The sequence below is a fragment of the Lithobates pipiens genome, unplaced genomic scaffold (genome assembly GCF_037356315.1).
Source record: "Lithobates pipiens isolate NorthernLeopardFrog02 unplaced genomic scaffold, aLitPip1_a1.2 Scaffold_8, whole genome shotgun sequence".
Taxonomy (NCBI): domain Eukaryota; kingdom Metazoa; phylum Chordata; class Amphibia; order Anura; family Ranidae; genus Lithobates; species Lithobates pipiens.
In genome coordinates this window covers 135,453,152-135,477,491 of record NW_027507903.1, presented here as the reverse complement: position 1 = coordinate 135,477,491, position 24,340 = coordinate 135,453,152, and the positions used below count along the sequence as shown (strand labels likewise).

General features: G+C 42.5%; 1 protein-coding gene across 1 annotated transcript in view; it reads right to left on the bottom strand.

Annotated features, from left to right (window-relative positions):
* KCP (kielin cysteine rich BMP regulator) overlaps window positions 1-20,942 on the bottom strand; it is a 183,197-nt gene extending 162,255 nt beyond the window's left edge. Inside the window, exon 1 of the mRNA XM_077472046.1 lies at window positions 20,018-20,942. Within this exon, the coding sequence (XP_077328172.1) occupies window positions 20,018-20,141 (124 nt within the window). The 5' untranslated portion in view covers window positions 20,142-20,942. The remainder of the gene's footprint in view (window positions 1-20,017) is intronic.
* Between the last annotated feature and the right edge of the window lie 3,398 nt (window positions 20,943-24,340).

The window sequence follows — 24,340 nt, the reverse complement described above, 5'->3', positions numbered from 1 at the left end:
TGTACTGTCACTTTTTGATTTTGTATTTGTAATACTGTGTACATCTAACCCAGTGATTCTCAGCCAGGGTTCTGTGGAACCCTAGGGTTCCTCCAGAGGTTGCTAGGGGTTCCTTCAGCATTGGGCAATTTCTGCCTCTCGGATAAGTTCCCACTGACACCATTGATCTTTTTAGCTACAGTGGTGTGAAAAAGTGTTTGCCCCCTTCCTCATTTCCTGTTCCTTTGCATGTTTGTCACACTTAAGTGTTTCGGAACATCAAACCAATTTAAACAATAGTCAAGGACAACACAAGTAAACACAAAATGCAATTTGTAAATGAAGGTGTTTATTATTAAAGGTGAAAAAAAATCCAAACCATCATGGCCCTGTGTGAAAAAGTGATTGCCCCCCTTGTTAAAACATACTATAACTGTGGTTGTCCACACCTGAGTTCAATTTCTCTAGCCACACCCAGGCCTGATTATTGCCACACCTGTTCACAATCAAGGCATCACTTAAATAGGAGCTGCTTGACACAGTAAGGTCCACCAGAAGATCCTTAAAAGCTACACATCATGCCGAGACCCAAAGAAATTCAGGAACAATTGAGAAAGAAAGTAATTGAGATCTATCAGTCTGGAAAGGGTTATAAAGCCATTTCCAAAGCTTTGGGAATCCAGCGAACCACAGTGAGAGCCATTATCCACAAATGGCGAAGACATGGAACAGTGGTGAACCTTCCCAGGAGTGGCCGGCCGCCCAAAATTACCCCAAGAGCGCAGCGACGACTCATCCAAGAGGTCACAAAAGACCCCACAACAACGTCCAAGGAACTGCAGGCCTCACTTGCCTCAGTTAAGGTCAGCGTTCATGCCTCCACCATCAGGAAAAGACTGGGCAAAAATGGCCTGCATGGCAGAGTTCCAAGGAGAAAACCACTGCTGAGCAAAAAGAACATCAAAGCTCGTCTCAATTTCTCCACAACACATCTTGATGATCCCCAAGACTTTTGGGACAACATTCTGTGGACAGATGAGACAAAAGTGGAACTCTTTGGAAGGTGTGTGTCCAAGTATATCTGGCGTAGAAGGAACACTGCATTTCATAAAAAGAACATTATACCAACAGTAAAATATGGTGGTGGTAGTGTGATGGTCTGGGGCTGTTTTGCTGCTTCAGGACCTGGAAGACTTGCCGTGATAAAAGGAACTATGAATTCTGCTGTCTACCAAGAGATCCTGAAGGAGAATGTCCGACCATCTGTTCGTGTACTCAAGCTGAAACGAACTTGGGTTCTGCAGCAGGACAATGATCCTAAACACACCAGCAAGTCCACCACCGAATGGCTGAAGAAAAACAAAATGAAGACTTTGGAGTGGCCTAGCCAAAGTCCTGACCTGAATCCTATTGAGATGTTGTGGTATGACCTTAAAAAGGCCGTTCATGCTCGAAAACCCTCTAATGTAACTGAATTAGGACAATTCTGCAAAGATGAGTGGGCCAAAATTCCTCCAGGACGCTGTAAAAGCCTCATTGCACGTTATCGCAAACGCTTGGTTGCAGTTGTTGCTGCTAAGGGTGGCCCAACCAGTTATTAGGTTTAGGGGGCAATCACTTTTTCACACAGGGCCATGATGGTTTGGATTTTTTTTCACCTTTAATAATAAACACCTTCATTTACAAATTGCATTTTGTGTTTACTTGTGTTGTCCTTGACTATTGTTTAAATTGGTTTGATGTTCCGAAACACTTAAGTGTGACAAACGTACAAAGGAACAGGAAATGAGGAAGGGGGCAAACACTTTTTCACACCACTGTATCTGTAAGGGGGTAATTCTTTCCAATGACCACAAATGTAAGGACCATATTTCCCACTGACCATCACACTAATGTATCATGAGTTGTAGATTTCTAATTTTTGGCAAGGGTTCCCCGAGACCTGTGTTGAAAAGGTTGAGAAAGGCTGATCTAATCTGTGTCAATATATTTGCATTCTGTCCATTGTATCACAACTTAGGTATTTTTTACTGTGTTCGGTTTTTAATTCTAATATGGAATACATTTTGTACTTTTTAAGAAACTTGTTATCAACTTTATTTGGCGTAACTCATTAAAGTCCCATGGGCAAAAATCATTTTTAGGTCTCTACTTGGGCTTTCTTATTAGACAGCCCAGCATGCACTGCACATTGAAGCATGGAAACACTCCAAATTATTATTCGTTAAATAAAGACTGGATTCAAATAATACACAATATTATAAAATATTAGTCAGTAAACCTAAATTAAAAATCAAAATCAAATTGATCATAAACCACTAGAGTTTTCATTTTAAGGTCTGTGTCTACACATTCATGCAACTAGTGCTGTGGTTTATCCAAAACAAAGGTTGTGTAAAAAATCTATCCAGAATAATACCAACGAAGCATTCAGTGTGCGTCCAAGAATCTCAAAGAGGCAAAGCAGCTGATTGTTCATTTTTCAGCAGATTGCCCATTAAAATGAAAGGAAGTATAATGTTATTATGGCCAAGTGCCCGTCTCAGACAGTATGAAATTTTCCCACAGGTCTTACATAAATTCATACGCAAGGTCTCTGGCAGCAAGTGAAACACAGCTGCTCTCCAGCAATAAGAGTTGCTGTGCAGGTATCTAGCAATACATCATTAAATGTGTAGAACATTTTTTTGCTAGCCTCTCCCCACATTATAGCTTGGTATGCCCCTGGCTCTATTGTACACAGCTGTAAAAGATGAGTCAGAGCTGTAAAGTTCACATTGGGAGGGGGCTTGGCCTTATTCCCAGGTATTAGGTCTCCTGGTGGTACCAAAGTCACGTGACTTCACACATTCTCCTACAACACCTTAACCCAGAAGAAACTAGCTACAGGTCACCAGACAAACTTACCTCTAAAATATATATTTTTTAAGGATTTTTTATTATGTTAAAGTGTATGTCTAAGCAAAACACAAAAAAATATATTCGTTACACATGTGCAATACATACACATTGCCCGATGTTTTGTCTTTTTTTAAAATGCTGCAAGTACAGAAAAATTTTTTTTGTTATTGACAGAAATCCAGTGAGTTTCTAATTTCCTGAACATTGTAATCCCAAGCAGAGTTGTCAATAATGAGTTCACTTGTTCTGGTCTACAGAATACCTTCCCGTTATATTATGAAAATGAGGAGGGGGTAAAACCAGCTGTGTGACAAGGACAAGGTTTATTTTCCCAAAAAAAGTTTTTGCTTCTGCTGAAAATTTAGCACTTAAGGGGGGTTGTAAAGGTAAATGTTTTTTCACCTTAATGCATTCTATGCATTAAGGTGAAAAAACATCTGACAGTCCCGGCGCCCCCAGCCCCCCCGTTTTACTTACCTCACCCCTCGAAAGTCCCGCGCTCGCCCCCCGACGTCCTTTCCACCGTTCAGCCTGGCCGCTGATTGGCTGGAGTGGATGGATGGAAATCAGCGCCGCCATTGGCTCGCGCTGCTGTCAATCACATCCACTGACGTGGAGCGCCGGGGGGCTGGGCCGTGTGATACAGCGAGTGGCTATAGCCGCCGGCTGTATCACGGGAGCGCGCCCGCAGATGCTTCTCACCATGCGAGGGAGCTCGCATGAACGTGAGAAGCACCTGCGGGAGGAAGCCGAGACAGCTGCCGAGGGACCCCAGAAGAGCAGGTTCGGGGCCACTCTGTGCAAAACAAGCTGCACAGTGGAGGTAAGTATAACATGTTTGTTATTTAAAAAAAAAAAAAAATTCACTTTACAATCCCTTTTGGAACACAATACTTCTGCTTGCTACGCAGCTTCGTAGCTGCGTTCGTTGTTTGACTGTCCGCATAGACCCATATTGTGGTTTATGCGGTTTCTAATACATTTTTGGCATACTTCATGATGGGAGCCTTCCATTTATTTTCTTCCCATTCATGGCATTAATGGTCTCCAATGACTATTCTCCATCCGAGGGTTCAACCAAATCCATCCAGTGTCCATGCAGCCACAGCGTTCCTGATTTCCAGCACTTGGACCAAGCCGTGATCGTGAAAATCTTTCTGACATGCCTATGAAGCGCTTCTGACTCCTGTAATGGGAGTCAGTACAATCTGGCGAGTAGACTGTGTGGCCGGTGATGGTGGTGGATTACTGCTCTGTGGATGCTTGCCGAATACTAGGAGGATTTATCCAGAAGTTTCTGAGAATTTATCTCAATTTTCAAACACTATCTGTTTTTGATTTTTGTTTTTACTGTTTGATATTTCATCACTAAAACACTTTGATGCTTTTGGATGTTTTTTTTTGGACTGTAGCTGAAAGTTACTTATGGTTATCACCAGGACACAGCATTTCTTATAATTTTGTGATTATTATTTTCTCATTTGCATTTTTGTGATTGTTATTTTCTTATTTGCACTTGCACTCTAAAGTGAACGTGCTTTGTAATTAACTTGTTAATTATTCTTTTTTCACGTATCCTTATAACGCACTGCTCCTATATATAATTTTAAAATATGTTTTCATTTAATTATTCAAAAATATTTAAAAAAAAAATTTTTTAATTTAATAACTCAAAAGTTTCCACCTGTGCGGGTTGGTGATTTTTACCATCTATAATATATCATCTTCCTTCCAAGTCATACCCGCAGCAATGGATATTTTTGACTATATGAGCAGCGGACCCACTGACACTAATGATGTTTTTGCTTCTGCTGAAAATTTAGCACTTAAAGGTTTGGAACACAATACTTCCACTTGCTATGCAGCTTCGTAGCTGCGTTTGTTGTTTGACTGTCCGCATAGACCCATATTGTGGGTCATGCGGTTTTTAGCCTGTTTTTAGCCTGTTTTTAATAACTTTTTGGCATACTTCACGATGGCAGCCTTCCATTTATTTTCTTCCCATTCATGGCATTAATGGTCTCCAATGACCAATTTCCATCCGCGGGTTCAACCAAATCCATCCAGTGTCAATGCAGCAACAGCGTTCCCGATTTCCAGCACCTGGACAAAGCCGCGATCGTGAGAATCTTTCTAGCATGTGTATGAAATGTCTGACTCAAAAAATATTTTTCATTTAATAATTCAAAAGTTTCCACCTGCGCGGGTTGGTGGTTTTTAGCATATATAATATTGTTATTCTGTACCAGGAAAGTTATTACGTTAAAATGGAAATTATTATTATTAGTAGTAGTAGTAGCAGTATGACATATTGCCAAATAGACTAATCTATAAAGTTAATGTATAATACACACAAATATACAGTATCTCAAAAAAGTGAGTACACCCCTCACATTTTTGTAAATATTTTATTATATTTTTCATGTGACAACACTGAAGAAATTACACTTTGCTACAATGTAAATTAGTGAGTGTACAGCTTGTATAACAGTGTAAATTTGTTGTCCCCTCAAAATAACTCAACACACAGCCATTAATGTCTAAACCGCTGGCAACAAAAGTGAGTACACCCCTAAGTGAAAATGTCCAAATTGGGCCCAAAGTGTCAATATTTTGTGTGGCCACCATTATTTTCCAGCACTGCCTTAACCCTCTTGGGCATGGAGTTCCCCAGAGCTTCACAGGTTGCCACTGGAGTCCTTTTCTACCCCTCCATGATGACATCACAGAGCTGGTGGTTGTTAGAGACCTTGCGCTCCTCCACCTTCCGTTTGAGGATTACCTTACAAATGTTCAATAGAGTTTAGGTCTGGAGACATGCTTGGTCAGTCCATCACCTTTACTCTCAGCTTCTTTGGCAAGGCAGTGGTCGTCTTAGAGGTGTGTTTGGGGTCGTTATCATGTTGGAATACTGCCCTGCAGCCCAGTTTCTGAAGGGAGGGGATCATGCTCTGCTTCAGTATGTCACAGTACATGCTGGTATTCATGGTTCCCTCAATGAACAGTAGCTCCCCAGTGCCTGCAGCACTCATGCAGCCCCAGACTATGACTCTCCCACCGCCATGCTTGACTGTAGGAAAGACACACTTATCTTTATCATCTGGTTGCTGCCACACACGCTTGACACCATCTAAACCAAATAAGTTTATCTTGGTCTCATCAGACCACAGGACATGGTTCCAGTAATCCATGTCCTTAGTCTGCTTGTCTTCAGCAAACTGTTTGCAGGCCTTCTTGTGCATCATCTTTTATTTTATTTATTTTTTAAACTTTATTTCTTTATTCACAAAATTCGTAATTTTTACACAATGTAAAAAAACAGGCATTTCCACCAGCGCCCAACCTCCCTTCCCTAACACTTTCCACCCCCCTTAAAAGCAAAAAGTGTAATATCAACTATACACATGTTGACTGAAGCCTGTGTGGGGAGGTCATCCTGCAGGAGGACCTGTCTAGAAATCAATTTGAGTCTAGATTCACAACCAATTCGCTACCTCCTCTCAACTCCATCCATTCCTCACAGTCACTCATCTTTCAATCTCTCAAGGTCTATTTCCTTTTAAGTCATTACTTGACCTTTTGTTTTTTTTCCAGACTAGTAGACATTACACAATAAAGCCTCTTGCTTCCCACCAGAGTTTCCAAATCAAGTCATATTTCTTTAACGCCCCTGGTTTTGTATATGTCAATTTCTCCTTAAGAATTACCCCATTCATGCTATTCAGCCATTCTCCACTGGACGGAGGCGATACCGACTACCATCTCCGGGTGATCAGTTTCCTTGCTTGGAATAAACATCTCATGACAGCTACCTGGATGTTTCCTGGATTTCCAACTCCCTCCACTAGTCCCAATAGGCAACGTTTTACCTCAGTGGATGATCCAAACGTCCGGTCGATGACTCCCGTCACCTCCGTCCAGTAACGGAACGACTTCGGCATCTCCAAAACATATGGAGCACATCCGCTTCTAAGTCCCCACACCTAGGGCAACTTGAGTCCGGCCGACGGCCGAACTGGAAACATTTCCTAGGAGAATAGTAAGTTCTATAAAGTAAGAACAAATGTGACATCCTCTGAGAGGGGGACAGCAAGACCAATGGAGCCAGTTCCAAAATTATTTTCCACTGCGATTCGGAAATGTCTCCCACATCTTTTTTCCCATTTTCTCCTGTCTTGTGCATCATCTTTAGAAGAGGCTTCCTTCTGGGACGACAGCCATGCAGACCAATTTGATGCAGTGTGCGTAGTATGGTCTGAGCACTGACAGGCTGACCCCCACCCCTTCAACCTCTGCAGCAATGGTGGCAGTACTCATATGTCTATTCCCAAAGACAACCTCTGGATATGACGCTGAGCACATGCACTCAACTTCTTTGGTCGACCATGGAGAGGCCTGTTCTGAGTGGAACCTGTTCTGTTAGACCTCTGTATAGTCTTGGCCACCGTGCTGCAGCTCAGTTTCATGGTCTTGGCAATCTTCTTATAGCCTAGGCCATCTTTATGTAGAACAATTCTTTTTTTCAGATCCTCAGAGAGTTCTTTGCCATGAAGTGCCATGTTGAACTTCCAGTGACCAGTACGAGAGAGTGAGAGCGATAACACAAAATTAAACACACCTGCTCCCTATTCATACCTGAGACCTTGTAACACTAACGAGTCACATGACACCGGGGAGGGAAAATGGCTAATTGGGCCCAATTTGGACCTTTTCCCTTAGGGATGTACTCACTTTTGTTGCCAGCGGGTTAATACATTATTGGCTGTGTGTTGAGTTATTTTAAAGGGACAGCAAATTTACACTGTTACAGTATACAAGCTGTACACTCACTACTTTACATTGTAGCAAAGTGTCATTTCTTCAGTGTTGTCACATGAAAAGATATAATGAAATATTTACAAAAATGTGGGGGTGTACTCACTTTTGTGAGATACTGTATATTTATGTTTTTATGCACATGTTTATGTTTTCTGCAAACTTGTACATATTTTCATTATTTATGGTAAGGAGCAAAAAGTAACAGTTACGTTTTTTTTGGGGGAAAATAAGAAATCATGCATATAAATATTTTTTTTTCACAGTCAACAGTTTTCTTGCCTTCTTCATGTGTTCTGTGAATGAATGAATGAATGAAATACTTGTATAGCGCACAATGCGAACTGAATCGCCTCTAGGCGCTGTGGTTTCTCCTTATTAACAGTTATTTAAAAAAAAAGCTTGATTACAGTGTCCAATAGCTTAAAGTGATTGTAAAGCTGTTTTTTTAAATAACAAACATATCATACTTACCTCCATGGTGCAGTTTGTTTTGCACAGAATGGCTCCGATCCTCAACTTCTGGGGTCCACCAGCAGCGCTGGTAGCTCCTCCCTGCATTGTATAATCCCCTAGGAGAAGCGCTCTCCCATGAGGTTACCTTGCGGGCACGCTCCCGAGTCCAACATTTGCGTCCATAGATGCAGAATGCTGGACTCAACCCCGTCCCCAGGTGCCCAGGTCATTGAATTTGATTGACAGCAGCGGGAGCCAACGGCTGGACTCCTATCAATCTATCCAATCAAGAGCCGAGACAACAGGCCAAGGGGATGAGCACGTCTTCGGTGTGGAAATTATGGGACTCAGGTGAGTAAAATGGGGGGGCTGGGGGGCCGGTCACTGACAGAGGTTTTTTCACCTTAATGCATAGGATGTATTAAGGTGAAAAAACACGAGGGTTTACAGCCCCTTTAAACTGAAATTTACACACACAAGGGAGTGAGTCATGACAGTGAGTTATCCCATATTGCAATGTTTTTAACTCTGGTTCTCAAGTACCCCCAACAGGTCATGTTTTCAGGCTCACCATTATTTTTCACTGCCTTAGTAATTACCACAGCCACCTCCCCTAGGAAATCCTGAAAACATGACCTGTTGGGGGTACTTGAGGACTGGAGTGGAGAAACATTGCCATATCGGATAGCTCAGACTAAGGTTTCAATTAATAATATTGTGAAAGGGGAAATCTGCACCGTACTGCCTCTTTAGCTCAACTATAGCGCTCTAGGAATTGTGTGTCGTGTACATAAATGTATAAAATGTTAAAAAAAAAAAAAACAACAAATATGAAGTAAGTTTAAAACATATAATCTTTAAAACCATTATAATAAAATCAAATTATAAAAAAATCATACAATCTTATTAACACGTTCTTATATCCACAGTTGATCCAGAGGAAGGCAAAAAACCCCAGCACGGCATGATCCAATTTGCTCGAGCTGAGGAAAAAATGCCTTCCTGATCCCTCAAGATACAATCGGATATTCCCTGGATCAACTTTACTTATAAAAGTTAGTATGCAGTTATATTATGTACATTTAGGAAAGAATCCAGGCCTTTTTGTAAAGCAATCTACTGAGCAGGCAAGTCCAGCACTTGGGGGAGTCTGTTCCACGTGTTCACAGCTCTTACTGTGAAGAAAACATTCTGTATTTGGAGATTAAAGGGGTTGTAAAGGCAGAAGATTTTTTATCTTAATGCATTCTATGCATTAACCACTTAAGCCCCGGACCAATTTGCAGCCAAAGGACCAGGCCCCTTTTTGCGATTCGGCACTGCGTCGATTTAACTGACAATTGCGTGGTTGTGCAACGTGGCTCCCAAACAAAATTGGCATCCTTGTTTTCCCACAAATAGAGCTTTCTTTTGGGTGTATTTGATCACCTCTGCGTTTTTTTTTTGCTCTATAAACAAAAATAGAGCGACAATTTTAAAAAAATTCAATATTTTTTACTTTTTGCTATAATAAATATCCCCAAAAAATATATTAAAAAAAACATTTTTTTCCTCAGTTTAGGCCAATACGTATTCTTCTACATATTTTTGGTAAAAAAAAATTGCAATTAGTGATTATTGATTGATTTGCGCAAAAGTTATAGCGTTTACAAAATAGGAGATAGTTTTATGGCATTTTTATTAATAATTTTTTTTTACTAGTAATAGCGGTGATCAGAGATTTTATTGTGACTGCGACATTATGGCGGACACATCGGACATTTTTGACACATTTTTGGGACCATTGTCATTTATACAGTAATCACTGCTATATAAATGCAGTGATTCCTGTGTAAATGACACTGGCAGTGAAAGGGTTAACCAGTGGGTGGCAGTGTAGGGGTTAAGTGTTCCTAGGGGTGTGTTACTAACTGTGGGGGGGTTGGGCTTTCATTTAGTGTACACTGATCTCTGCTCCAATCACATGGAGCAGAGATCAGCGTCACTAGTTGCTAGGCAGAATGGAAAAATGTTGTTTACACAGCATTTCCTCCATTCGGCCGCTCCGTGAGACGATCGCGGGGATGCCCGCGGCGATCGAGTCCGCGGGTCCCGCGACCGGACTCACGGGGGTCCCGACCAGCAATCAGTGCTATACAAATGCAGTGATTCCTGTGTAAATGACACTGGCAGTGAAGGGGTTAACCACTAGGGGGCAGTGTAGTGTTATGTATGACGTTATGTGTTTTTTTTTATTGTAGGGAGAGTGGCCTGGCATGTGATATCACCGATCATCCTTCCCTATAAAAGGGAACAGACAATCGGTGACAGCCACAGTAGGAAGCAAGGGGAGAGGTTTGTTTACACAGACCTCTCCTCGTTCTTCAGCTCTGTGACCCGATCGCAGGACACCAGCGGCGATTGGGTGCGCTGGTCCCACGGTCACGGAGCACAGGACTGGGTCGAGAGCACGCCCCCGGCGGCGCACTCCCGACCCACGGCTGGGCACTTAAAAAATCACTTACCGGTACGTGATTGTGCCCAGCCGTGCCATTCTGCCGATGTATATCGGTGTGAGGCGGTCCTTAAGTGGTTAAGATAAAAAAAACTGCTGTGTGTAGCAGCCCCTCCAACACTTATCTGCCATTTGCTCCTGCTGCTGTCAATCAGAGTCAGCTAGCCAATCAGGGTAGTATGGGGCGGAGCCAGGGCCAGCTCCATGTCTGAATGGGCACAGGAAGCTGTGACACAGCTCGGGTGTCCCCATAGCACGCTGCTGGCTGTGAGGGCACTGAACAGGAGGGAGGGGCCAGGATCACAGAAGTGGGACCCGGCAAATCCACTGCAACAGAGCAGGTAAGTATAACATGTTTGATATTTTTATAGGAAAACAAATGAGCCTTTACAATCACTTTAAGTCTCTTTTTCTTGAAATGTAAAGAGACTTCTTTCTGTGTATTGTGACATTCATCCTTTTCTCAATCCTGACTAATCTCCCAGTTCCTGCATTTAAAAACAATCCTCACGGCATGATGCCACCACCATGCTTCACTGTAGGGATGGTATTGGCCAGGTGATGAGCGGTGCCTGGTTTCCTCCAGACATTCAGGCCAAAGAGTTCCATTTTTATTTCATCAGACCAGATAATTTTGTTTCTTATGGTCTGAGAGTCCTTCAGGTGCCTTTTGGTAAACTTTAGGTGGGCTGTCATGTGTCTTTTACTGAGCAGCGGCTTCCGTCTGGCCAAAAAATACAGGCCTGACTGGTGGAGTGCTGAAAAAAATGATTGTTCTTCTGAAAGGTTCGCCTTTCTTCACAGAGAAATTCCAGAGCTTTGTCAGAGCGGGGTTCTTGGTCACCTCCCTGACTAAGGCCCTTCTCCCCTGATTGCTCAGTTTGGCCAGGCGGCCCATTCTAGGAAGAGTCCTGGTGGTTCCAAACTTCTTCCATTTATGGATGATGGAGGCCACTAGGCTCATTGTGAAGTTTTTCTGTACCCTTCTCCACATCTGTGCATCTATGCAATCCTGTCCCAGAGGTCTACCGACAATTTCTTGGACTTCTTGGCTTGGTTTGTGCTCTGACATGCCCCGTTAACTGTGGAAATTTATATAGACAGGTGTGTGCTTTTCCAAACCATGTCCAATACACTGAATTTACCACAGGTGGACTCCAATCAAGTTGTAGAAACATCTCAAGGATGATCAGTGGAAACAGGATGCACCTGAGCTCAATTTTGAGTGTCATGGTCTGTGAATACGTATGTATATAGATATTTTTTCATTTTTAATATATTTGCAAAGATTTGAAACAAACTTCTTTCACATTGCCAATATATAATATTGTTTGTAGAATTTCGAAGAAAATAATGAAATAAGGCTGTAACATAACAAAATGTGGAAAAAGTGAAGCTCTGTGAATACTTTCCGGATGCACTGTACTTGTTTAAGATAAGGGACTCAGAAACTACAGGAGCCCTTGAATTACCATAACAGCCAGGCAACTAGAATTCTCAAATGGAAAGTTGGGCAATGGCAGCCTATGTACAGTATTTTCTCAGAACAAGTTTTCTTTAGCCACCTACGTTGGAATAGTTTGTGAAACAGATGTAGGATTGTACATGACATTGATATCCGAGGAACTTTGTTTTGTGATTTTACTCCAACCTCCACCTTCAGGGAGAGCAGGACCACCTAATAATGGCCACAGTAGGTGGGCTAATTTGAAAAATTATGCTGAGGGATCTCACCGTGTCATATGAGACATATGAGAAATGTAAGAAGCCATTAGATGATTGAAAGCTATTTGCAGTTTCATTAAATAAATTGGAACCTTTTTCATTTGATATACACGCCGTTCATCTGTTCCGTTTGCAGTAACTGCTGCTGTACTGGCACAGAGCCCTTCTCACCATTATCATTGTATGAAGCCATAGCGCAGAGCAGTTGTATATAGAGTTTCTAATGGCATGGGCATCCTATACACTCACTGCTGACAATACCTCCTTTATTCACAGGCAGAGCTTAACCAGCAATGTATACATTCCTGACACATATTATCCATTATCCCTCTTTTTCACCATTCTTTTCAGATTTCTTTTGCCGCACAAATTGTTTGTGTTTGTTTCATGTGGAATGTACGAAAAGGGGATTCAGGGACAAGAAATAAGGAAGAGCCTGAGGCTAAAAGGGGCTGCGCGTATTTGTGTAACACCAATGTCACGCCGTTCATCTCTCACAATAATACAAGTCTTTGATCAAAGGAAGACGGAAATAGAGGCTCTTAGTACTACTGATATTTACTAACAAGTCTGTTCTAGCCTGATTGGAACTATTAGCACACCAACAGAACTTTTAGTGTTTACTTAGGAAAAATACAACCATATACAGTATTCAAGGAAGGAGCTAGTTAGTGGAGCTGTGTTTTCTGAAAATATTGATCAGTTACTGGAGAATAAGGATAATCATTCTGCAATTTTACTTTGCATAAACACAAAGAACTTCTGAAGGTTAAATGCCAGACCTGTAAATCCTAAATTCTCCTTAAAAGGAACCCTGTGCCATGTCTCATTCTTCTTGGTGAAGTAGCTTCAGTCTAGGACAGTGGCCTCTCTCCTTCTACCAGGATGCATGCTCCTTCTGAGACAGTAAAGCTGAACCTGTCCAGCTTTACTACCAGTGACTTCGCTGCACCAGTCGTAGTATGTAACTAGGTGGATGTGGCTTCTACTACAGTAAGACCCCTTTCACACTGGCGCGCTTTGCAGGTGCTATAACGCTAAAAATAGCACCCGCAAAGCGCCCTGAAAGAGCCGCTGCTGTGTCTCCAATGTGAAAGCCCCGAGGGCTTTCACACTGGAGTGGTGCACTGGCAGGACGGTAAAAAAAAGTCCTGCTTGTAGCATCTTTGGAGTGGTGTATACACCGCTCCTAAACCGCTCCTGCCCATTCAGATCAATGGGGCAGCGCGGCTATACCACCGGCATAGTGATGCTGCAGCAGCGGTGGTTTTAACCCTTTCTCGGTCGCTAGTGGGTGGTAAAAGTGCCCTGCTAGCGGCCAAATAGTGTCACAAAATTGATGGAAAAGTGGCGCTAAGAATAGCAGCGCTTTACCGCCGACGCACCCACTGCCCCCAGAGTGCCTAAGAAAGAGTCTCTTTTATTTTACAATTTAAATGAACACAGGTTAGAAGTGGTTGAGTAAATAGTATGCTTTCTGATCTTTTTTTTTTTTTACATAACTAATGATGGATTTTCTTATCTTTTGTGAAATGCCAGGATCCCTACACGGATCCACCTATCTGCCTTGGTCATTACAGAGTGGACTCTAATGCCCTGTACACACGGTCAGGCCGCGTACACACGTGGGGACTGTTCGCTCAACTTTGTTCGTCAAACAGTTTCAGCGGACAGTCCGCTCAAAATTAGCATGGACGGACTTGCCCACACACGACGAACGAACAGTCCGCTGAAACCGTGCGCGATGACGTGAACGGCACGTACGACGGGACTAGAAAACGACGTCCTATACACTGCAATGCAACCTTCGGCGTGTAAATTCTTTCTGAGCATGCGCGAGACTTAGTTTGACGAACAAGCCTACACACGGGCGGACTGTCCGCTCAAACCAAGTTTCAGCGGACAGTTTTTCGGAATTTCCGAAAAACTTTGTTCGTCAGACTGTCCGCTGAAACTGTCCGCTGAAGCCCACACACGAGCGGACTGTCTGCCGAAACACTGTTCAGCGGACAAAGTTGAGCGAACAGTCCCCGCGTGTGTACGCGGCCTCAGACTTTCCAACAGAAAATGTGCTATCGGATATTGTCGTCGGAAAATTCGATCGTGTGCGGGCTCTATCAGACTTTTTCCGTCAGAATTTCGGACACACAAAGTTTGAGAGCAGGCTCTAAAATTTTCCAACAACAAAATCCGATCGTTTAAATTCCGATCGTGTGTAGACAATTCCGATGGACAAAGTGCCATGCATGCTCAGAATAAATTACGAGACAAAAGCTATTGGCTACTGACCCGTTTATAGTCCCGTTGTATGTATTCTACGTCACCGCGTTCTGAATGATCGGATTTTCCGACAACTTTGTGCAACCGTATATATGCAAGACAAGTTTGGGCCAAAATCCGTCGGAAAAAAATCTGACAGATTTTGTCGTCGGAATGTCCGACCGTGTGTACAGGGCATTACTCTTGTTTCTTTTCATTTTCGGTTAAAAATAATATTCTATGTTTCTATTTAAAGATCTTTAGTGAGACCTCTTTTGGAATACTGTGTCCAGTTCTGGAGACATCACTTACACAAAGATATTGGTAAAATAGAACGAGAGACAGGTAACACAAATAGTGAAAGGTTTGAGGGATAAAACATATCAAGAGAAACTTCAGGAACTTTATACAGTGGTGTGAAAAAGTGTTTGCCCCCTTCCTCATTTCCTGTTCCTTTGTACGTTTGTCACACTTAAGTGTTTCGGAACATCAAACCAATTTAAACAATAGTCAAGGACAACACAAGTAAACACAAAATGCAATTTGTAAATGAAGGTGTTTATTATTAAAGGTGAAAAAAAATCCAAACCATCATGGCCCTGTGTGAAAAAGTGATTGCCCCCTAAACCTAATAACTGGTTGGGCCACCCTTAGCAGCAACAACTGCAACCAAGCGTTTGCGATAACGTGCAATGAGGCTTTTACAGCGTCCTGGAGGAATTTTGGCCCACTCATCTTTGCAGAATTGTCCTAATTCAGTTACATTAGAGGGTTTTCGAGCATGAACGGCCTTTTTAAGGTCATACCACAACATCTCAATAGGATTCAGGTCAGGACTTTGGCTAGGCCACTCCAAAGTCTTCATTTTGTTTTTCTTCAGCCATTCGGTGGTGGACTTGCTGGTGTGTTTAGGATCATTGTCCTGCTGCAGAACCCAAGTTCGTTTCAGCTTGAGTACACGAACAGATGGTCGGACATTCTCCTTCAGGATCTCTTGGTAGACAGCAGAATTCATAGTTCCTTTTATCACGGCAAGTCTTCCAGGTCCTGAAGCAGCAAAACAGCCCCAGACCATCACACTACCACCACCATATTTTACTGTTGGTATAATGTTCTTTTTATGAAATGCAGTGTTCCTTCTACGCCAGATATACTTGGACACACACCTTCCAAAGAGTTCCACTTTTGTCTCATCTGTCCACAGAATGTTGTCCCAAAAGTCTTGGGGATCATCAAGATGTGTTGTGGAGAAATTGAGACGAGCTTTGATGTTCTTTTTGCTCAGCAGTGGTTTTCTCCTTGGAACTCTGCCATGCAGGCCATTTTTGCCCAGTCTTTTCCTGATGGTGGAGGCATGAACGCTGACCTTAACTGAGGCAAGTGAGGCCTGCAGTTCCTTGGACGTTGTTGTGGGGTCTTTTGTGACCTCTTGGATGAGTCGTCGCTGCGCTCTTGGGGTAATTTTGGGCGGCCGGCCACTCCTGGGAAGGTTCACCACTGTTCCATGTCTTCGCCATTTGTGGATAATGGCTCTCACTGTGGTTCGCTGGATTCCCAAAGCTTTGGAAATGGCTTTATAACCCTTTCCAGACTGATAGATCTCAATTACTTTCTTTCTCAATTGTTCCTGAATTTCTTTGGGTCTCGGCATGATGTGTAGCTTTTAAGGATCTTCTGGTGGACCTTACTGTGTCAAGCAGCTCCTATTTAAGTGATGCCTTGATTGTGAACAGGTGTGGCAATAATCAGGCCTGGGTGTGGCTAGAGAAATTGAACTCAGGTGTGGACAACCACAGTTATAGTATGTTTTAACAAGGGGGGCAATCACTTTTTCACACAGGGCCATGATGGTTTGGATTTTTTTTCACCTTTAATAATAAACACCTTCATTTACAAATTGCATTTTGTGTTTACTTGTGTTGTCCTTGACTATTGTTTAAATTGGTTTGATGTTCCGAAACACTTAAGTGTGACAAACATGCAAAGGAACAGGAAATGAGGAAGGGGGCAAACACTTTTTCACACCACTGTATGTACACTCTGGAGGAAAGAAAGGAAAGTGGAGACAAGCTTGAAACCTTTAAATACATCAAGGGGGTGAATAAGGTTTAGGAGGGCAAGTTTTTCAATATGAAACCAAAATCAGGAACATGGGGACATGACCTCAAACTAACTGGAGGAAAGTTCAAAACTAATCTTAGAAAGTGTTATTTTATTCAAAGGGTAGTTGATGTTTGGAGTAGACTTCCAGCAGAGGTAGTGAGATAGTCAACCGTAAATGGCTTCAAACATGCTTGGGACAAACATATATCTATAGCCAGACAATAAAGTCAACGAAACCAAAAAAACCAAAAAAACAAAAAAAACTATGGGCAGGCTCAATGGACTTTATCTGCCTTTATCTGCCGTCACTTTTCTATCTTTATAAATAACAACTGCCACCGCCATCATCACCACTACAGCTGAATGAGCATGTCTTCGTGATGGGGGGGGGGGGTGCACCAACAATAGGATCTCACAATTCCCAAATGATATTAGAAGCATTTAGATGACTTAGACCTTCAACATTCATTCATTACAAAAATTTAGGGTCAATGTGGCACTAAACAATATCATTATTCGCTCTAAAGTTTCTTTGTCCAGCTCGCCCCCCCCCCCCCCCCCAACCTCAGCTCCCCTAATACTCATTTGAGCCCCATCTCGATCCAGCAATGTGCATGAGAGAGTGCTGTGTGTTTATGAACACATAAAGCTGGTTCATGGAGCGAACCCATGTGTGCCCCTACAGCAAGCAAGTTGCTATGGGGGCACCCGGCAGGGGGGAGGAGCAAAGAGCACTGGCTGGGTCCCCATGTAGAGGAGGATAGGTAAGTATAATATGTTTGTTATTTAAATATAGCTTTACAATAGCCCTGTAATCTATTTTTCATGAAATTGTTGCTTACCAAGTTTTTCTGCCTATTTCTAATGTCTTTTGTAAACTCCTAAATGTCTCCTTCTCCCTCCCACTTCCATTTGTTTGGAACAAGCAGTACATGTTAGTTGCAATCATGTGAACTGCTTTATGCACGCTACAAGTCCCATAGTTCATAGTGCCTGGTCCATCTCTGGAGAAAACAAAAGAAGGTGGCTACATTTTTCCATCCAGGGGACCAAGAAGAATGAACATAGTTACCATGTTACATACAGCAAATCAGATCACAGCCGAAAGTATGGAGATTTGGAAGAGGCTGAGAGCAATAGAATGTAGTTTGTTGAGTTAAGAATACATACCTGAATACATTTGTATTCTAAACCAGAGTTTAGTGTCCCTTTAAAGCGGAGGTCCACCCTAAAGTGGAGCTTCCGCTCATTGGAACCCTCCCCCCCTCCGGCGCCACAATTGGCACCTTTCAGGGGGGAGGGGGGTGCAGGTACCTGTACAGTACAGGTATCTGCACCCACTTCCGGCGTAGATTCTGCAGAAGCTACGCCCCTTTCCGCAGAATATAAGCCCCTTTCCGAAGGTCCCCCGCTGCCTGCTGGGAAACACACGGATCCCAGAGACAGTGGGGACCATCCTTATTGCGCAGCGCGACTCGCGCATGCGCAGTAGGGAACCGGGAAATGAAGCCGCAAGGCTCCACTTCCTGATTCCCATACCCAAGATGGCGGCGGCAGCACCCGAGAGACGATCGAGAGATCGGCTTCGGGTGCCGACATCGCGGGCGCGCTGGGCGGGTAAGTGTCATTATTTTAAAAATCAGCGGCTGCAGTATTTGTAGCTGCTGGCTTTTAAAAAAAAAAAAAAAAGGCGGACTCCTGCTTTAAGGGCCAGGTCACATCTCTGTGCTGCGTTTTTGGTGCATCATGTATTACATGCGTTTTTAGGCGCTCTACCATTGAACTCCTTTGAATGTGTATTTTTTTGAAAGCACATCTAAGATAAAGCACACAGGACTTTGATGCACTTTCATCAAAACACATTCTCTAATAGAGTTTATTGGTAGTGTGCATAGAAAAGTGTGTAAAACGCACATAAAATTGTGCCATGGGAAAACGCACCGCAAGGATGTAAAATGCCCCTAACTGACCTTAAAAAAAGTGTTGCAAGTTAGAACAACCTTTCTCAATGTTTTAACCCTATTAAGGAACCAGTTAAATACTCTTCAGGTCTCAGCCCTGCTAAAGTTAGTCCATCAGGGTTCATTAGGAAAATACTCCTTAAATTGCTGGTCACTGGAAAGATAGCCCCCCCCCCCCCCCTTACACTGGTGGTTAGACTGCCACCCTTATCGGCAGCTAAAAAGACCATTGGTGTCATGCTACCGGAGATGAACTATGCAGGCATCATTAGATGGGAGTACAACTCAAGGAAACCTATGAACTCTTCATGAGAATGGCTGGCCATGGATGGATTAAAATTTGCCCGGTGTAGCAGGGACTGGCCAAATTTCCAAATTCCCATCCATCTATGGCTGTACCTGCTTGCAAAAAGTCCATCTATTGAATGATTTCTGATGAACATGTTTATTGGAATACTCTTGTTCGATCAGAGGTGCAGCCAATTGACTGCTGCGCTGATCAGTGTAATCTGTTATCAGAATACAAAAACACAGCAAGGAGGACTCCTCTATCCACAGTGCTTATGCATTGGAAATCTGTTCAGCCCTGCAGGCTAATCAAAAAAATAAAAATAAAACTGACCCATGCATTCCCAATTTTGAAAGAACTTTGTACTTCTTTTAATGCATATGCACTCCTTGGGGTTGAGTTACTAAAAGCAAACAAACTGTGCAAGTGCAGTTGCTATAGAGCTTAGTAAATGAGGTAAAGATTCACTTAACAAAAAATACCCAATCACATGCAAGGAAATTTAAAAAAATATATATATTTTCTGTTTGCATATGATTGGATGATGGAGGTCGGCAGCGTTCTCCCTTATGTACTAAGCTCTGGAGCAACTGCACTTGCAAAGCCCACAGTCTATTTGCCTTTAGTAAATCAACCCCTCTGTTTTGCATTTATCTGCTGATGATATAAGAGTAATGCCAAATCCATAATCTTTTCAATCTTAAAAACCAAACCACTTTCAAATCTCTGGATACTATCATGACTATTTAATGTAGCCTCCTTCATAATATGCTGCATCTAACAACACATCCATTCCCATGGTTTATTTGTAATTAGATAAAGGCTGATCCCTTATCCCTGCAAAACAAGTTCTCTGATTAGTGTAAAAACTGACATAACTCATAATACATATTATTTATTAGAGCAAACTAAATATCTGTGCAACACTATCTGTTATTTGATGTGGTCATAATCTAGGATTTATTCATGTACATCAATACCTTATACTAATGTTACAGTAAAAACCAATGGATTATTCACTTAAACTTTACTCACCATTGTCATCATAGTACTGTAGTGGCAGTTCCAATTCATGGTGACCTGGTTCCTGGTCTAGGCAGTTCATACTGAAGAACATCATTGGCAAGAGCAAAGCATATCCTGATGGCAGTGCCATCATGCTGAGTGGTGTTACAGAAAGCCAAGGCTACATGCCAGGTGGGCTACAGAGGACTGCAACGGCAGGTGTGCTCACCAATCCCTTCCATATGACCGCATGATCGTATGAATTCCACACTTGGAATATTACAAGTTTTACTCTGTAAAGTGCTATTAAGGTTTCCCAAGGTTGGAAGGTGTCTTGATGACAGAAGACATAAAACCTGTACAAGACTGGCAGGACTGGGGTTCTGGCAACATTAAAGTCACTGCACTGGGAAAGTAATGAATGTGCAATAATATTCCCAAATAAAAGTTGTCATCAGTACTCACTGCATTATACAAAGGGTTCTCTGATCCCCCATCGCTGTCCTCTGCCATACATTCTCATATAGACAAGGGAGGATGATTGGCAGTACAGTGCGCACAGGTGACGTTCAGGAAGGCTTGCTGAGTTTTGCTGCAGGGCATGAATAATGATGACTCTCATAAGATTCCTTCTCTGGTCCAGAGCAGTGCAACTTCACCTAGAGGTAACTGCAGAGGAGAGGGATGGGGGGGGGGGGGGTCTGTCCTCCTTAGATGAGATACAATCATTGGCTTCCCATAGGAATGGTGACACCAAGGTGTCCTGCTGGTGTCACTGCGAAACTCCTCCTGCTCATTACTGTTCTAGCCAGCACCAGTGAGTCCCAGTATGGTAATGCTGTCAGTGTAGTGCCTCCAGTTAAATGTCAGGAACAGAGTGACTAGTTAGGGCAAAGTTCCCCCCCTTTGTGCCTCTCTCTATCCCTCCCCTTTCTACATTTTCTCTTTGCCTCCCTTGTTCTTCCAATTCTGTCTTTCTTTCTGTCTGTTTCTTCCCATATCCCTCCCCTCTGTTTTCCCACCTCTTTATTTCACTATCCCACCCTTCTCAGATCCTCCAAATCCCTGCATCCCACCCTCTCATTATCTTCCCATACCTCCCCTCCTGGGTCCCTCCTCTGACATTCACACCAAATTCCTTCTCTCATCTCTGCATAGTAGTAGTGAGTAGGGATGGGGGCTGGGGTAGGGAGGAGAAGAGGCTGACTGTGCAGCGGAGGTTACCTCTGGAAGGTGCATTACAAATGTCTAAAACACGTAAGAGTGGGTGCTGGAAATTAAAGGGTTAACACCAGGTTCGCTTCTCTTTTTTTGCATGCTTAGTATATATATATATATAGATCTATATATATATATATATATATATATATATATATATATATATATATATATATATATATATATATATATATATATATATATATATTATTTGCATGCTTAGGATATATACACACATATAAATATATATATATATATATATATATATATATACATATATATATTATTTTTTCTCCTGAATATATATATATATATATATATATATATATATATATATTCAGGAGAATGGCTAATGATAATATTGTATGGTACTAGACATACTACGGTTCACTGTGCTAATGTCAGCAGACTGTGTGATTGCATATCCTATGCCCCATTCCAATTACTGAAATAAGCAAAAGAACATACATATGTGCCTGCTGTGATTGTAGCACACAGACAATTCTTGTAATATGAGAAATCCAGAATAATGGGACAGTTGTACTACTTTTTGTTTCCTTTTTTTCAGAGTAACATATGCTGATATATCGTACTCAGACAGAGAACAAGCAGTGTTTGCATTTACTGGGTTACACTCAACATCATTCCTTGCAGGTTCTTTGTATAGATTGCTTTGCATATAAAGTGATTGCATCCGAATAAAAGCTTAAAGCGGTGTTCCGCCCCAAAAAAAAAAATTTAAATTAAAAGCCAGCAGCTACACATGCTGCAGCTGCTGACTTTTAACAATAGGACACTTACCTGTCCTGGAGTCCAGCGATGTTTCCATCAGCTGCGGGTGAGTGTACCCGGCAGTGTAGTCTTAAGGCTTCACACTGCAAACCCTACTGTTCCTCTCTCCTACTGGCTCACAGGGAGAGGAAGTGAGAGTCCTGCGGTGATGTCACTGACCATGGCCCAGACTCCTGGAAATGGGAACAGGATACCTGTCAAAGGCAGGCACCGTGTCCCCCCCCTTCTAACCCAAAATGTGCCAATTGTGGCACCGGAGGGGGAGAGGAGACAAATGAGCGGAAGTTGGGTGGAACACAAACATTTTGATTCTAATACTGTATATTCCTCAAAAGTAACAAAGGATATAAATCCACTTTGTGTACAGCAAATGCTTTTGCAAGCACACATACTACCTTGTGAATGCTACCATACTACCTTGTGAAAGAAAGGACCGTAGCTGAGCAGGCACGCATTCAGTGTAGGGGATATATGACAGGGTGGCAAGGGTATCCATTCAACGGAAGGTTAACATAAGGTATTGTCTTTTAAACTAGGCTCTTACCCATTGGCCGTGGAGAAAGGGAACTGGAGGGGGAGCTTAGATGGTATCAGTTGCTGGGTAGGCGGGGCATCAGCAGTTGCCGTGTAGGAATTGGGGGACGAATATCTCTCCCTCCCGCCACTTTTGTTGTGGTTACGTTGTTTTTTTGCTGTTTATTTTCTGTATTGGAGTTTTGGGGTCCTTGAAGGCGGTCTAAATCTGGTCATTGGGTAAACGGTGGGGAACCATCTGAGGTATGGTATCCTCGAGTGGGAATGGTTCTCTGCATAGTGACCGGGTATTGTTAAAAACCCTCGGGGACTGAGGCCAGTTGGGTTTAGGCTCTGAGTCAGAAGGTTGCGGCTGGGGTGGCAACTCAGCTAGCTGGTGCCTCAGACAAAAAAATGTTAGGGGGTATCTGGTACCGTCAAAGATCTCAAAATCAATTTATCTGGATTAGGTCAGAATTATTATGTTAGTTATTTAAAATAAAGATGTTTGTTAATAAAAGGTCATTTTCGGCCATTTAACCCCACCTCATGTGTTGTGTGGTTCTATAAGTAAGGGGGTGGCATTGGTTATAATGAGGGAGCATTTGGTCAGTTGGGTGGTTAGCTCTTAGAAACCCTAGTCATGTAGCAGTGACATCATCACTGTGCTTTGTACTCAACATCCACTTTATTAGGTACACCTTGCTAGTAGCGGCTTGGACCCCCTTTTTCCTTCAGAACTGCCTTAATTCTTCGTGGTATAGATTCAATAAGGTGTTGGAAACATTCCTCAGAGGTTTTGGTCCATATTGACATGAAAGCATCACACAGTTGCTGCACATTAGACACATTAGAGTCACATTGGGGTGTTTTTCTGGTGCTTTTGGGGCTAAAAATAGTGCCTGTAAAGCGCCTGAAAAACACTTACCCTGCAGTCCTAGTGTGAAAGCCAGAGTGCTTTCACACTGGGACGCAACGCTGGCAGGACGTTAACAAACATACTTGCAAGCAGCATTCAATGAGCCTCTGCCCATTGAAATGAATGGGCATCGCTGCCAAAGCGCCTGCAAATCGCTTTGGCAGTGGCGCTACACAGGTGCATTTAACCCTTTATTCGGCTGCTAGCAGGGGTTAAATGCACTAGTGGCCAAATAGCGCAGCTAAAATGACAGTAAAGCGGCCCTAAAACTACTGCAGTTTTACCATCAACGCCCACCCACCCCAGTGTGAAAGGGGTCTATGAGCTGCACGATTCTGGCCAAAATCAGAATCACAATTTTTTTGCTTAGAATAAAGATCAGGATTCTCACAGTGCAACATCATCTTTCACATTATACAAAAATATTGGGCTAAGTTTACTGTTTCATTTATTAATCCATTAAAGTGTATTTTTTCCGAAAACATTGCATTTGAAAGACCGCTGCACAAATACAGTGTGACATAAAATATTGCAACAACCGCCAATTTATTCTCTAGGGTCTCTGCTAAAAAAATAAAATTAAAAAAAATAATAATGTTTGGGGGCTCTAAGTAATTTTCTAGCAAAAATACATGGTTTCTCTTTATCTCAGCCTAAGCTATGTTGTGATAAACTTGGCAGGCTGCCTGTTTTTTGTTTTGTTTTTGACAGCTGTCAGCAGTGAGCAGAGAACTCTCTGCACTAAATCTGGAAAATGCAGTGTTAAGATCGCGAGGGGAGTAGAATTGCGATCTCGATTCTTTAACGATTAACTGTGCAGGTCTACTGCACATCCATGATGTAAATCTCCCATTCCACTACATCCCAAAGGTGCTCTACTGGATTGAGATTCGGTGACTGTGAAGCCCATT